This window comes from Hippocampus comes, unplaced genomic scaffold (assembly GCF_001891065.2).
Source record: "Hippocampus comes isolate QL1 unplaced genomic scaffold, H_comes_QL1_v1.1 scaffold23, whole genome shotgun sequence".
NCBI lineage: Eukaryota > Metazoa > Chordata > Actinopteri > Syngnathiformes > Syngnathidae > Hippocampus > Hippocampus comes.
The window spans coordinates 660,297-675,535 of NW_017806066.1; the positions used below are offsets into that span (position 1 = coordinate 660,297).

At 43.1% G+C, this 15,239-nt stretch overlaps 2 protein-coding genes across 4 annotated transcripts; both read left to right on the forward strand.

Moving 5' to 3' along the window:
- Positions 1–2,274: 2,274 nt before the first annotated feature.
- On the forward strand, positions 2,275–5,983 carry trappc5 (trafficking protein particle complex subunit 5). The gene is made up of 3 exons (XM_019893572.1): positions 2,275–3,358; positions 4,383–4,655; positions 4,853–5,983. Exons 1-3 carry the CDS (start codon positions 3,305–3,307, stop codon positions 5,147–5,149), a joined length of 624 nt encoding a protein of 207 aa, XP_019749131.1. The 5' UTR covers positions 2,275–3,304; the 3' UTR covers positions 5,150–5,983.
- Positions 5,984–6,365: 382 nt separating this feature from the next.
- Positions 6,366–13,064, forward strand: LOC109530053 (mucolipin-1-like). 3 transcript variants are annotated; one of them, XM_019893570.1, is made up of 14 exons: positions 6,366–6,613; positions 7,473–7,705; positions 7,989–8,150; positions 8,367–8,523; positions 8,912–8,993; positions 9,081–9,177; positions 9,489–9,588; positions 9,673–9,779; positions 10,457–10,606; positions 10,688–10,789; positions 10,891–11,013; positions 11,142–11,348; positions 11,449–11,579; positions 11,741–13,064. In XM_019893570.1, coding segments are annotated over exons 1-14 (1,689 nt in total). In that variant the 5' UTR covers positions 6,366–6,576; the 3' UTR covers positions 11,742–13,064. The 3 variants fall into 3 exon arrangements, with proteins under 3 accessions (XP_019749129.1, XP_019749128.1, XP_019749130.1); XM_019893571.1 differs by lacking the exon at positions 6,366–6,613 and adding an exon at positions 6,814–6,829; XM_019893569.1 differs by lacking the exon at positions 11,741–13,064 and having other exon boundaries at positions 11,449–11,583.
- The last annotated feature ends 2,175 nt before the right edge of the window (positions 13,065–15,239 follow it).

A 15,239-nucleotide genomic window follows, 5' to 3' on the forward strand; every position in this document is an offset into this window, starting at 1 on the left:
TTGTAAAAACTTTTTGTTTTAAAAAAAAAAAAAAAAAAAAAAGCTTTAGTTTGTAAGAGTACACCACAGCACCACCTTCCTCACCTGGATCCAGAGGAAGGAGATCCTGGGCTGTGAGCAGCCAGACTTTGAGGGTTAGAAAAATGCTGCAGCTCCTCCTCTGACATATAACAGCACACACAAACCACAGAAACAATCACTTCACAGCCAAACAGTGAAAATTCGACAGTCAAAACTACATTGTCGTCGAAGTGGATTCCACAGAGACAACTGAGAGACTTCTCCAAGCAGACTGAATCACATTTAAAACGATAAGAGGACGACAATGATCACGACTGAATTTTGCTTGGCTTGACTAGCAAGTTTCAAAACTTTTGACAAAATATGCAAAGTGATGCGTTACCATCTCGGGTTTCTTTCTCGTCCCAGCTCAGGGAGGAAGAAAAGGCCGAGGACCCGAATCTCCTCTGTGCGCTCCTCGCTGGGTCTGCACTGTGCTCAGAGCGCTCGGTCTGCTCGGGAGGCACATCCCCATCGTGACCTTGTGAACCTTTAGTCGACGTCAGGGCGTCGCTCACGTCGGAAGAACATGAGGACTAGTGGCAAGAATTACAAAAAAACATATAGGACATTTTTATAATGCTCACTGTATTATAGTTAAGAATGGCACTGTTTTCTTTTTTCTTAAAAAAAAAAAGTGCATTTTTCAGATGTCAATTGTGATTGTTGTGACTGTCCAGGGTGTAAGCCACCTTTGATGCCAAGTTAGGCGGTATAGAAAATTGATGGATTACATCACAAAAGTAATACGTAAAAAAAAAAGTCACACATTTCATCATTTTCTCACCATATGTGCCGAGGGGCACAGCGAGTTTTCTACTAGTGTCACAGTGAAAAAAAGACATTTGTTGAATTTACTCAATTTTATGATGCCAGGTGGTTGCATGAAATAAAAATCATTTGGATGCAGATCTTTTTTTTTTTTTTTTTTTGAAGTAGACGATATATCCACTTAAAATGTATCCGGATCTTTATTTTGTGCAGACAATGGACAAAATTATATGTATATGTATATATATTTTTTCCACTGGGCTATAGGGTAGAAAAGGTCGTACTTTAGAAGTTCTGTCAAGCAACCAAGAAATATGTCACCCAGCAAGGAAAAGTAATGCAAGCAACTCTGTTGATCTACGGCGCCAATGCTAACGTCTTCACCAATAGTCCAACACTACCTTTGTTGTTTTAGCGCTCTTCGACTACCGTCAATAGAAACAGGTTTGGAACCGGGGCAGAAGTAACTAATCTGTAACACATCTGAACTCCTGTGAGGCAGATGTGCTACCCGCTAGTTTACCACGCTACCCTACTGTTATTAAGGTATTGTTCCAACAACTCCTATTGTCTTTCAGTAAACATTCATAATAAATCACACAATATTGATGTTGTATGTGTGATTCATAACATTGCAGATGACATGCCCCACTATTTCCTCCACCTTAAATGACAGCAGTGACGGTGACGTGAAGGCTTTACCTGCTGTAAGGTGCAGTTAAGGAAGGCCGGGGTGACTGGATTTTGTGCGGAGTTCAAAGGTGGGGTCACATCGCTGGTCCCTGGGGTCTGGGGTTGCCCTTCTGGCTCCATTGTCCCCTCCCAGAGAACAGTATGGAGAACAGACTGCCTACATTGTGCACCCCTCCTCGTCTTGTGAAAACATCCGAAGAGGGGGGGAAAATGCGATAAGTTACGTTTTCTGCTTTCTACATTCATCCATTGCTCAACACTGATTGCATTCATCTGCATGACAAAACTGCAGACGGTGTGTTCAAACGGCGATGTCACACAACGCAAACGATTGCAGAGTTGCAGAATGTTCATGTTTTAGCTGTCCTCAGTAGATCCCCCACCAGCTGCAGCTGTATAGGCCCGTCTGACCCATTTTCACAAAACGTCTGCTCTTTTAAACGAGACAAGTGCCGGAATGGTTACAGAAAGATGTGGCGTTTATTTCCAGGCCCACGTCCTTTCTGTCCCTTTTAGGTCAGTGAGGAAATAACCGAGACGTCAAAAGGTGCAGCGGCTGGGCTTGTGTTAGCCCACTGTAAGTACGTGGCCGGTGTTGTTGATCGGTCATTGTCAGGTCAGTCTAAGCTCCGCGATGCAATGCACGGTGCCTTTTAAAAGCACGAACTCACATCGGCAACAATTTCACCCGGAAAATACTCACTGATATCGGCTGGGTGTGCGGATCCAGGGGAGGGAGTCGCAGCCTAAGCTTCGCTCGTCATAGTTGAGGACCGAGCAAGAAGCTCGACGCCCCGGAGACGATGCTCGCTACAAGCCCCCGGCTGCTTACATGCGCGAATCTGCTCTTTAAGTGTCACACGAAACACTTTGGTGATGTTTTGCATGGCTCCCTGGCAGGCATTCGGCACAGGACTCCATATTATTAGATTTGCAGGCACGCCACGGCGGCGGCGGCGGCGGCGTACGTAACGTCGACTGGGAGGTGACAAGAAGTTGAAGTCGCCCTGCAGCAGCAAGTTTATTTTCACTTTTAAAGGTTTTTACTCGGACAGTACACGTACGACAATGATTACTGGATGCGTATTTTGTACATCCACCTTTGAAAAAAAAAATATATTTATAACGTGTAATAATAGTGGTTTAGTGTGTGTAGTAAGGTAGTTTATATACCTAAGTGGATTGTGTACGTTAACAAATTTCATTGACATTGAAGATTAGAATCTCCATTCAGATGTAGTGCAATTGTAGATGTTATAATTTGCCAGTTGGCATTGGTTTGGCTTACATAGACGCTGTTAAAAAGGCTCACTTGTATTTTAGTCAATGTAAATCTAAAAGCAGGTGTATCCAGTTTTAAAAATTGACACCCTCATTAAATACATTTAATATTGGAACGTAATGCTCGATGAAGAAGCTTTAATTAGTCCTTTAGCGTACCCTAGTGGCCGTCCCGGAATTGGGTTTGTTATCAAGGACTGCAAAACTCTTGAATTAGGCTAATTCACGCTTTAAGTATTGAATAAAACTGGCTTTCGATCATGCAACATTATATATAGTATACTTATAGTTACTATACTGCCATCCATTTTTTTAAATTAGTATGCGTCGTTTGGTTCTGGTTTATACAGTCGAAGGGGCCTCCATTCAAACGTCACTGCATACTTTGTGCTTGGATGGATTTGGTGGAGTATTGTTCAGTACTATACTGTATTTGTTTTGATGCTTCAGTTTTAATCCGGAACTGTAGGTGGCGGTATAAAGTTTATCATTGCCTGAAATGTCACATGACAAGCGGGACGAAGAAGGCAGCTTCCACAGCCAGCATAATACGGTTAGTTTGGCAGACAAATTATTCCTCAAATACATTGACATATTCAGTTTCACCTCCACCACATACAGTCAAGTATGAGTAAATAATATACATTTGGGTTTCCAATCCCGAAAAAAATGGTTATGCCTTTTCTTCTTAGGAAACGAACGCTAGCTAGTTAGCTAACATCCAGCCGGCAGCGTTCTACTGAGCTATTATTGCAATACAACTATATGTATAAAACGCAGCTAATATGCTGTTATGGAAAATCTAAGTAAAGCCGCAGTGGGATGGACATTATTATCACGCGAAAGAATTCTCAAATAATCGACTTTTTACCCCAAGCGAAATTTTAATTTCTCATTATGGTAGTTCGTAACAGTAGCGGTCAAACGTTCTAATATTGTAATGAGTTGAAGGAACAAAGATTTCCCCAAGAATACATTTGTGTAGAATCTATACGTGAGGAGCGCAAAAGAAGTTGCGCCTTTCATACGTTCTAATATTGTAATGAGTTAGCTATAAAGATTTCCCCAAGAATAAATTTGTGTATAATCTATACGTGAGGAGCGCAAAAGAAGTTGCGCCTAAATAAAAACATGTTTTCCCGGTCTAATTGTTATTAGACATGCAATGTTTACAAAACAAAAACAAAGGATATTTATATTCGTGGTGAACTTCCAGGATGAACCTATGATTCAGAGCATAGCTTTTACAAGTAAACTGAATGTGACCTCTAAAAAAATGAAACCTGAAAATGATCCAAAGCATCTCACCATTGTGAGGCTTCAAACGGGATCGCGGAGCAGTATAGAAGTGGATGTCTTTGAAAATTGCAGGGTAAAAACTCTCTCTCAACCACTGAACAATTGTAAACGTGTATTCAAGAGTGTAGAGATCAAATTAAGTTCACCTATAAATGTTCATCTTCAAATTTCACCTGACTTTTTTTTTCTGAGCAGTGTATGCGTTTAAAATAGCATTTTCCATTTATACATTACAAATCCTCATATCATAATCCAAACCATAAATCTGTGGTTCTCAGAAAATGGACACCCGGTTCACTCGAGGAAAATCCACCATCTTGGAGCGGCCCTTGACTAGACCCAAGACTGAAGTCAGCGTCAGTGCGTTTGCATTACTGTTCTCAGAGATGGTCCAGTACTGCCAGAGTCGAGTGTACTCGGTTTCGGAACTCCAGACACGTCTGGCTGACATGGGCCAGAGTGTTGGAGCTGGCATGCTGGATGTGCTGGTGCTGAGGGAGAAGAATGGGAAGAGAGAAACAAAAGTGCTCAACATGCTGCTCTTCATCAAGGTTTGTACCTTCAACAAGTCCAAGACTTACGTGATGGGAAGCAACCTAGTGCAATATTAAGTCGATTTTTCTGCTGTCTGTGCGTCACTTGAATATTTTTCTGCTGACTTCTACTCCTTAAAACAATAATCAGAATTATGTTTTTGAGAGTGCATTTAAAATGCATTGACGTTGTTTGTACACTCTTTTCACTGTAGGTGAATGTATGGAAGTCTTTGTTTGGGAAAGAGGCTGACAAATTGGAGCAGGCCAATGATGATGACAAGACTTACTACATCATCGAAAAGGAGCCCCTCATCAATGCTTACATCTCTGTGCCCAAAGAGAACAGTAGCTTAAACTGTGCTGCCTTCACTGCTGGCATCGTGGAGGCCATCCTCACACACAGTGGCTTCCCCGCCAAGGTCACTGCCCACTGGCACAAGGGCACCACGCTCATGATCAAGTTTAATGAGTCGGTCATAGTCCGGGACAAGGCTTTAGATGGCAGATAAGGACAGCAGGAGAAACTAGGGAGGGTGTTTATGTTTGTCGATGCAGGATAACAACAAACAACTGAATTCTGCACAGTCTTACAGTTACTTCTTTCTTTCGGAGTAACTGCAAGATCAATTCCTGTTTTACTTTGTGACTGTACAAGAGACTGTGTAGCCTGTTTCCCACTGGCCATCTAAGATGACATTTTCCCAGCTCACCGTCCTATGTGTTGAGGTGCCAATGTGGGACGGGAGTTGAAGCGGACCAGAGTTTTTGTATCGGAGGCGTAACTGAGGTGTAACACTGCTCGCTAGCCACCAGAGCTTGAAGTTTACTGCCGACAACTCATTGTGTACAGGTCTTTGTTGGAAGCACCTGCTGTTGTCACACTGATGTATACGACATGGGTATGGAATGACGCCGCATGTCCTGTTTCGACAAGTTTTGCCTGAGAGGCACAGGCTAATAAACCCTGGCTGTACGGTTTTGCCTGATTCGCTAATTTAGACAGAGTGCAACGTGAAAATGGCTTGCGGGATGCACGGACAGCATCATAAACAGAAAATATCCATTTTAGTTACGTTTTCTAAGTCTTCATCATGTCCTATTGTACATTATGAAGTAACACTTAATGAGGGAAATTCCAGTTTGTACCATATACGATTACTCTTGTTTTTATTGTTTCAACACTGTGTTGTATTTGTCAATATAATGTAAATATGTGAGGTATTTCACTGAAGCAGCTTATTTACTTTACAGTACTTGATGAAGGCCCTGTCCAATCGCTTATGGCTCACACAATTAAATACAATATTCCTCCTGAAGAAAGTAAAGACACGTGTTGTCATCGAGCTCCTCCCCTTCAAATCATTCAATTTTGATGGCAAATATGCTCCTTAGAATATATCAACAGAACATGTTTTGTGGAAATGCGGTTTCCTAAATGAGCAGATGAGACGAGGGCACGTCATGTCTCTTTACTCTCCACACAAAACTAACTATTTACACAGCAAGCAGCTCAGATCTTCATCCTTTCAAGTCTATAAGCCATCTGAACCGAGAAACGTGTTTAAAGCATGTCGGGTAACTATTTCATAAGACACTCTGCATATGGTCATTGTTTGGAGATCTCCATAACAAACCTGATAAAAATACTGGATGTTAAATATTTTCCTTTGTGTGGGAATGAGTCAACGTACGCATTGCGTCATTGCCGGTGCTGTTGACAGCAGTCACATGACAAAGTCACGTGGCATACAGGAAGTTTAGCGATGTTTCCCACTCTACCTCTTGTCCGTACACTGCGACGCGGAGCCGCATAATGTCTCTATTTGGTTTACACGAGACCCGAAAAATAGAAAATATGAAAACGATTACCCGCCTGGCGAAATTACTGAGGTAATATCCAGCCTTTTGTTTCCCGTGTGACCGTCCAAACATCCCCATGGCATCACCGGGGTTCGCTCAGGAGCTTTCTACAGGTTGGTTGAAAACAACGTCCTCTTCTGCTTGCGTTCAATTCGGGATCGCGATATCTTCTGAAATGAGACTATATTTCACGTTTGTTGCTATTTATTGAGCAAGTCATTATTTGCGAGGGTAAATCCATTCATTTTTTTCCCAATTTATTCGGTAACGTGGGGTGCAAAAGGATCATGAATCGAGATGTTTCTCTTGCGCTCAGGAGCTTTCTACAGGTTGGTTGAAAACACCGTCCTCTTCTGCTTACATTCAATTCAGGATATCGATGCCTTCTGAAATGGGACTATATTTCAATTGTTTGTTGCTGTTTACTGAGTAAGTCATTATTTGCACGGGTAAATCCATTCTTTTTTTTCCAATTTATTCGGTAACGGGTGCAAAAGGATCATGAATCGAGATGTTTCTCTTGCAAAACACTCATCGAGAGTATTAAGGAACATACGTGTTTTTGTTCACGTAAGGAGACCTAGATGATTTGATGATCACCCAAAAATGTGTTAAAAAAAACATTGGCATGGCACCCAGTCAGTAAAGGTTTCTATTGGATTAGTGTCTGCAGAAACTCAATAGGGAAGCAGGAACAAACCAGAACATTGACAGAAACTGAACTGACAACTTTCAAGAGGCGTGACTGACATGACAAGCCAAACTAATGACCCATTATTACAGCACAATACTGGCACAGGATCCAGAACATTAATCCCAATTGAGTAACAGCAGAGTAATGAAACTATAAACAAAGCACAACAGAAACCTTCCCTCATAAATTTCGTTTGAAATGTCATCTCTTAAGGACTATATACATTGCTCAGTATCCTGGTAAGAGTAAGGATGTAATTTCTTTCTCTTCTGTCACAGAGAAGGACAGGCTCCTCTCATCCATGGGTCTCAGTTATGGGTCTCAGGACCTTCTTGGGGATACACCAATGAGCTCTGATCTCCACCAGCAACTGGAAGAGGAAGAGGAAGAAGCCCTGAGGAGGAAGCTCAAATATTTCTTCATGAGCCCTTGTGACAAGTATCATGCCAAGGGACGCAAACCATTCAAGTTGGGCCTACAACTGCTCAAAATCATCATTGTCACAGTGCAGGTAAAGCAAGCCTTTACACTTACAAAAAAAAAAATTTAAATCCTTCCTTCAAACCCCGGGAAGTGACCACCGGATGATTACTCTCATATGTAATTATTGTTATTATTTTTTTGGTCATGTCGTGGGCCGCTGAAAAAATGGACGCTGGCCCGCAAATGGCCCCCGGGGCGTAGTTTGGACACCCCTGGATTAGAACAGATTGAACTCTGCAGTATCGGTCCATATTCTGCACCGTAGTTTCACCCTTTGTTCAGTATTTTCCTGTTCTCTCCCTGTCTCTCAGTTGGTGCTGTTTGGGCTGAGCAACCAGATGGTTGTGACATTTAAAGAGGAAAACACGGCGGCATTCAAACATCTCTTCCTGAAAGATTACCAGGACGACACTCCTCAGGCTGTTCACATGCAGAAAGAGCTGCACAGGCACATCGACTTCGCCATTGAGCAGGTAGCGTATCAAGTTAGTCACTGCACTGCTTTGGCCCCTCGATCTAAAAGCCACCCCCTCCCCGCCAAAAAAACGTGAAGTTCTGATTGCATCCTTTTTTTTTAATTAGACAATCGAGACGAATATCTAGTGACCTGTTTGAAGGGTTTAAAATGAACATGGAGCATTTCCGTGACATGGTCCTCGCATGACACTTGTCATTTCCCTGCCCCTTAGTATCTAGCGCTGCCTCAGATCTCACTGGGAAAATATGCCTACGTGCAAGGCGTCGGCTTCAACGGAAGTGCACTCTCACTCTGCCAGAGGCACTACAAGAGGGGCACCATCGTCCCTGTCAATGACACTTTTGACATCGATCCTCATGTTGTCACCGGTAGGATGGCCGTCATTGTTCTTATTTTACACTTCAACATGTGGTGTGTGCCCGGGGCCATTTGCGGTCCGCCATCCATTTTTCAGCGTCCGGCAACATGACCAAAAATAATACGAATGTTTTTGGTTTGGTGTTGCCAGTCCACCTTTGAGTAAATATTTCATGCACTATTAAATCCTGCTGCTCATCCGGCACACAAAGAGCTTGTGATTGCCTGACAAATCCCGTGAAGTGCACTCAAAATGCTCAGTCAGTACTCTATGCTTTGAAGGAAGTGGAAAAGTGGATATTATGTGTCACGTGATGTGCAAACAGAGACTGGTCGGAGTATTTCCGCATGCGATGATATTTTGTTCCTCTACGTCTGCTTTCTTCTTCTTTTTTCCAGACTGCATCGGACTCGATCCGCCGAGCTTCGGTTCCGCTCCTGGAAAGAGTGACTACAAAAACTTCACTCTCAATTTTTACAAGTTAGATTCTAACTGCCGCAATCAAAGGTCACCACGGCTTGTAATTGACGTTCGCATCTCAATGATGATGTGTTTGTTTGCCTCCAGGCTGATCAATGTAACGATTGACTTCCAGCTGAAGGCCATCAACATTCAGACCATCATCAATAATGAGATACCAAACTGCTACACCTTTGCTATCACGGTGAGCTATTCATCTTCTTTTGAACCAAATGTGCGCCTTTCTCACAGACTCACAGCGTTTTGAAAGAAATGTTCATGCTAACTTTTGCATTTGAGTGAAATTCATGATCTCAACCGAATGAAAAATTTGATCACGAAATCCCGGGTAGGATACAGCGGAGTCCTATTTCTGTTTCATGTGTTCAATATGTGATACAGTATTGTATTGTATTTCAGTGTTACCACAGTTTGGCTGTGGTAACACTGAAACATAGAGAGTTTAGTATTATTTTTGTACTGTATTTATCGGAGGGTTTTTGAATGCGCTCCTAGATTCTCATGGATAACAGAGCTCACAGTGGCAAAATGAAGATCAGTTTACAGAACCAGGCCTCCATAAAGGAATGTAAGGACCCCAACGTTTCCGGACATGGTGAGTACCTGCAAGTAGAAGGTATCTACTTGCACCTCCTCAAAAGTCCTTTGACCCCACATTATTTCTCTCGGCACCTGTCAGCGGAGAACTACGCCCGAGAGTTCTTTGACGTGTTGGTTGCCCTGGTTTGTCTGCTTTCTCTGCTTCTGTGTGGCCGCTCCATCCTCAGAGGTGTCCTTCTGCAACACGTAAGAAACCAAAACGCAAACCTTTGCGTCTCTTTGTCTCATTATATTTTGGAGGCATTCAAACAGGTCAAGGACGCTGTTGAGGACGTAGGCACATCATTTTCGGTGACTTCTGTCAAGACTCGATGCACCTTCGTCAATGTAGAGAAAATGATGCATCGCAGGCTTCTCATTCTCTTCATCAACTGTGCGTTTTGTGTTAATTGAGTCAAGACGAGGCTGGCTCTTTATTTTAGGCCACCGGTCTCGAACGTGGGTCTTAAGATGGGCAGCGATTTGAAATTGGACTGGCAAATTGGTGCCGTTGTGAAATCAAGCTTCTTTCATCTTTGGCAGCAGTTGAGTTGAGAAGGCGAGTTTATAGATTTGAACTGACAAATACGTCTGTGAGACAAACAGATGCGGTTTCTTGGTGCGTGGTGTTTGTTCAGTGATATCCCTGAACAAGCAAACCTCAGAGGTAGAATAACAGCACTGCGTTTACCCTGGAAAAACAACAAAAGTGAACCAGCCATGTCTCGTTTTTTTTTTTTTCCACTTCATAATTATGAGCCACTTTGTTTTGGTCTATCATGTGAAAACGTTTCAGGTTGTAATTCGACCAAATGTTGAAATGCTCAGATTTATGAACGCTAATGCAAGTCACGGTGTCTACTATACAAACATTATCTTCTTAGGAATACGCACAGTTTTTCCAGACCAGACTTGGCCGCGGCGTAAGCTGGGGAGACAGACTGGAGTTCGTCAACGGCTGGTATATTCTGCTCATTGTCAGCGACATGTTTACCATCATCGGCAGCTTCATCAAGATTGGAATTGAATCCAAGGTAAGACATTAGCGCTCCTTTTCTTGATATTGTGACTTCTTAGTCGTCTTGATTATGACTTATGTCTCCATTTTGATGAAGAATTTGTCATCATATGATTCGTGTGCAATCCTGCTGGGAACGTCCACACTGTTGGTATGGGTGGGAGTCATTCGTTATCTCAGCTTCTTTCAGAAATACAACGTAAGACACGTTCACACCCAAAACTTCACTCTCCACACTTTTGCCGTATCTCTCTCCTGAAGGAATAGGAATCGTTTCCTCCCTTTCTGTTTTTCACCCAGATCTTGATTGTGACGCTCAGAGCCGCCTTCCCTAATGTCATCCGCTTCTGTTGCTGTGCGGCGGCCATATATTTGGGATACTGCTTCTGCGGATGGATTGTCCTGGGGCCGTATCATACCAAGGTAGTGTACGCTACACGCACACACGCTGTGAAACATTCTGGCTTGAAGCACATGTCAGAATATTCGTAACTTAAGCGTAAGAGTGCATGTGTTGCTTCCTTTTTATGAACGTCCCTCCACATGAGCAGTTTCGCTCCTTGCCCATGGTATCAGAGTGCCTCTTTTCTCTGATCAACGGAGATGACATGTTTGTGACCTTCGCTGAGATGGAGCAGACCGGCACGCTGGTGTGGATCTTCAGCCAGGTCTACCTTTACACCTTCATCTCCCTCTTCATCTACATGGTGTTGTCACTCTTCATCGCGCTCATCACCGGAGCCTACGACACCATTATGGTACAGTCGAATCAATTCCCGAGACAAAACGTTTTAGGCGACGCAAATAAAAGATCAAATGTGGCAGCTGAAAGAGGATTTCCTTTGTTATTTTCAACAGGCCCAAACGCAGGAGCAGGTACGGGTCAGCGATCTTCACGCATTCATCGCTGAGTGCACAGACACGCCCAGCTCTGGCAAATTCCGCGGTCCCGAGGGGCCGTCGTGCTCCTTTTTCTGCTGCTGTGATTGGTAAGGAGAGGGAGGGGAGACTTAGGTTTTTAATCGGAATGTGTGTGTCGAGATATCTGATTTGAGAAGTAGGTTCGATTCAGGGCCAATTGTTGATTCAGTGAACTGCACCATATCTTGGTCGCATTTCCACCTGACTTGAGCCGCACTCCTTTTTGCAGAATTTCCAGCAGGGAGGAGGATGATGATGATGATGATGCCTGTGCATCGAACTGACTGACCTTGAACCACTCTGTCCTCTGTCCCGCTGATGTTCAGATGTCGCACTCCAAATCACGCTGTTACAGTAGCACTTTCAAACACAAAAACTCGGGCCAATTTGGCTTTTGTTCTGTGTGAATAATTCCTTGCAAGCTAGCTTTTCATCACCGATTACATGAACTAAAGCTTTCATTTTATCTTTCGTTTTACACTAGTTTTAAGATTTTGTTTTTGGTGTGGTCTAAATGTTTTTATATGTACGCGCACGTAGAATATACTGTCATAGTGTACTGTATGTTAAATGCCTTCTGTAACATTTACAGTCAAGGCTGTTGCTTCATGCTCTCTTCCATCCCCCCCCACCCCCTTTGTTCTTGTTCTCCCTTGGCTGAAAATTTTTGATGGCTGCACGCGCAAGGACGAGCCCTGCAGCCAGCCGCTGATTCATCAATATGTATGAACTGTAAAAAGACTGCACACCAGTGCACAGAGCATTTCTGACTATTTGCTTTCAAAGTGCTGTATGCAGGTGGTGAATCTCCTGCAGGAAAAGACAGCTGTGTGATTTTTTTTTTCCCTTCCAATGGACATTTTGCCAAAGCCTAACATTTTAGACTAGGTTTATGTTATTTTTTTTTAAGTATCGGAGTCCTGCAATGTCTGTAGGCTGACATTGTAGCCGTTTGAGAAAGGGTAATTGCTCATTTTATCTGATTCGAGGGCATATGTACAAATCGGTCGTTCTTAAGCTGTTGTAAAAGGGAACAATTTTTGAAGATGGCTTAATGAAATGCTAATGTCATTCCAGTTTTCTGCGGGAAGGGCACCGTTCAATGAATACAGTCGGTCTCTACTGAGAAGGTAAAAGGGAATTGAATGATTTTCCTCTCTCTTGATTCCCTTTCGAGTCACACCACTTTGGGAGTTGTTAAACTTTATGTGCACTCATTTGTACTTTAGGATGACTGATTGACAGTTTAACATGCTAAAATGCCTCTCATAGGAACGAAGGAGCGCACTGGGTTATAAAGCATTGTTTACAGTTCGTAATGCATGCCTTCTGACACCTCGAGGAACTTAATTTAATGGTACTTGAATTTACTGGTGAAACGTGTAGTCAGGTGTGTCTGAACTCCGAGTTTGTCAGCCTCTGTGAAGAAGGCCTTTGTACAGTTCACCTGTGGCATTGTTATATTTATTGAATATTCTTTTTAAAGATGTTGGCTTTCACACATCGGGGAATTAAACTAACAACACTGAAAAGGTGTTGGAAAAAAGAATACGAAATAGTCTCACGGTGTCAAATTCTTGTTTCTATGCGTGGTATTTTCGACAGCTGACTTAGTGTCAGTCGTTTAAAAAAAAAAAGTCATTGGATCACTTCTGTGTTGGACCAAGGTTGCAATTGTGTCTGTCTCGGATGTCATGAAAATGGATTCTTCACACTGCATGTTTTCATATGTCTCATCGGGAAAAGTGAGAACCTGGAAATTATTTGTGGCATGCGGCCAGTTCGTGTTCCGTGTTTGAATAAGTGAGGCGGGGGTGGTGCCCGATAGGTACTTTAAGTGATTGCATTTTTGTATATTTTCATATATTGATCTTGGTACCCAAGCGAAGAGGTCGGGCAGATTTTGTGCTTGAGCTACACTGCCACCCTCCTTCATGGCTACCAGGCCCTTTTGGATGGGCGGGTGTTTTGTCAGTGTCTGCCACCACTAGAGGGAGAATGTTGGCTCAGTCTGGAGCAGCCAGCCAGCCAGCCAGTCATTAGACATGTATAGATCGAGAAACTAAAGGGATGAGACATTAAGAAGAGGTTCCTGCCCGTGTAAAACACAAATGCTTGCATTAGATGTCTATGTACTCTACGAACATACCATTTGCTCTTCATCTACGTGACTGTTTTCCTATGCCATTATCATCAACTACCCTGAGGTTGTGCTGCAGCCAAAGAAAATGCATCTCAGCGAAGATGCAAATCAGCAATGGATGAAAATGAAAGAGTTACAGGCGATACAGTATGCGCGCACTCACTCCTTAGAGTGCAGCCCAGTGGCATGGCTGTTCAACTTCCTCAGTACACGCATGCATTATTTAAAAGATGAAGCACTTATAATCAGGTAGACAGGAACCGGCAAACCTGCTCTGGACAGCCTCAATGTCCCTAAGAGGAAAGCCTCAGTTGGGCAGGGCTTCTGTTGACTCCCTCTCCCACCGTGTTAACTGCTACTATGGCAACCGAGACACAGATTCAAGAGAGGCGATGCATTGTACTGTACTTAATTATGATAGCTGGTTCGATATAAAGCATCTGCACCGTGCAGCAGAAGAACATTTAGTGGTCTCCTATTAGGGAGGGCAATTTAAAAATCCCGGTTCATACAAAATTGAAAAAGGTACGAAAGGAGCATTGCATTAATTCTAGTACGATGCCTCGACAAAGACTTGCAAGGCAGGTTTATCTTTGTTGTGGCAGAATGTTTTTGATGCCGTTTTGTATTGGAACATGACAAGATGTTTAGGTGTATCGACTCTTGTGTATGTACATATAAACATTTTGCCCGTCATCACGTTGAAGGATTTGCCGCGCCGGCACCGTTTACTCTTTGGGGAGTTGATGATGTGAGCTGCAGCTGTGTACACTAATCTGCCTATTTTCTATCACGCATTCCATTTGGAGCATGATACTCATCACATAGCGATAAAGGCATCACCTTGCCAAATAAGAACACTTGAAAAGAGAGCGACTTGGGAGTAGCTTGGACAAAAGACGTCCGTGTGTGATGTGAAGGCTGTGTCGAATGACTTGTGAGCTGTTTCCTTCTGTGGTTTGGTCGACTTTGGCGGTGGAGATGAGGCCTTTTTGCTGTTTTCTTTAAGCCTGCAGGTGCTCTAGTGCAGGAAGCAATATGACAATCCTTGTAAATAACATCTCCCGCCCCCGTGCGTTTGCCAGATAGCTTCTTTGTGTTGTTGTTCAGCAGCTGGACAGTACATGGTCAGGTCAAAACAATGAGATAAATGACACGGAAGTTATGGAGTCGGGTACACAGCCCTGCCTTTTCCTGTCTCGATTGCTGCATGCAACTGCTTGTGAGGAAAAAAAGCAACAAAAAAAAACACCTTCCTCTCTTTGTTGGGCTTCTGTGGACCATGCCAATACATCCATCAGCATCAAGCCACCGTACATTCGGAGCTTCCCGGAATCCCCACCCTCTTCACGGTTTCCTTTGCCTCTATATAAGCACACCTTCCCGTGTACGATATGAACAGCTGTTTTCCAAAAAGCCATAGGATGTAATTTTAATGGATCCGTTCATTGTTAAAAGCAAGTTAAGCGTAGTTAAACAGCAGATAATGCCCAGCAAACAAAAAGAGAAAAGCTTTCTAATTGCTATGATGCACTAGCCTCAAACATGATGGAGAGTAGTCTGAGGTCCACGGACAGCGGAAGAA

Coding starts and splice junctions, on each gene's coding strand:
- trappc5 (XM_019893572.1), top strand. CDS start 3,305: ATGTCACATGACAAGCGGGACGAAGAAGGCAGCTTCCACAGCCAGCAT. Junction 3,359..4,382: donor TCCACAGCCAGCATAATACG/GTTAGTTTGGCA, acceptor TGTGGTTCTCAG/AAAATGGACACCCGGTTCAC. Junction 4,656..4,852: donor ACATGCTGCTCTTCATCAAG/GTTTGTACCTTC, acceptor TTTTCACTGTAG/GTGAATGTATGGAAGTCTTT.
- LOC109530053 (XM_019893569.1), top strand. CDS start 6,577: ATGGCATCACCGGGGTTCGCTCAGGAGCTTTCTACAG. Junction 7,706..7,988: donor TCATCATTGTCACAGTGCAG/GTAAAGCAAGCC, acceptor CCTGTCTCTCAG/TTGGTGCTGTTTGGGCTGAG. Junction 8,151..8,366: donor TCGACTTCGCCATTGAGCAG/GTAGCGTATCAA, acceptor CCTGCCCCTTAG/TATCTAGCGCTGCCTCAGAT.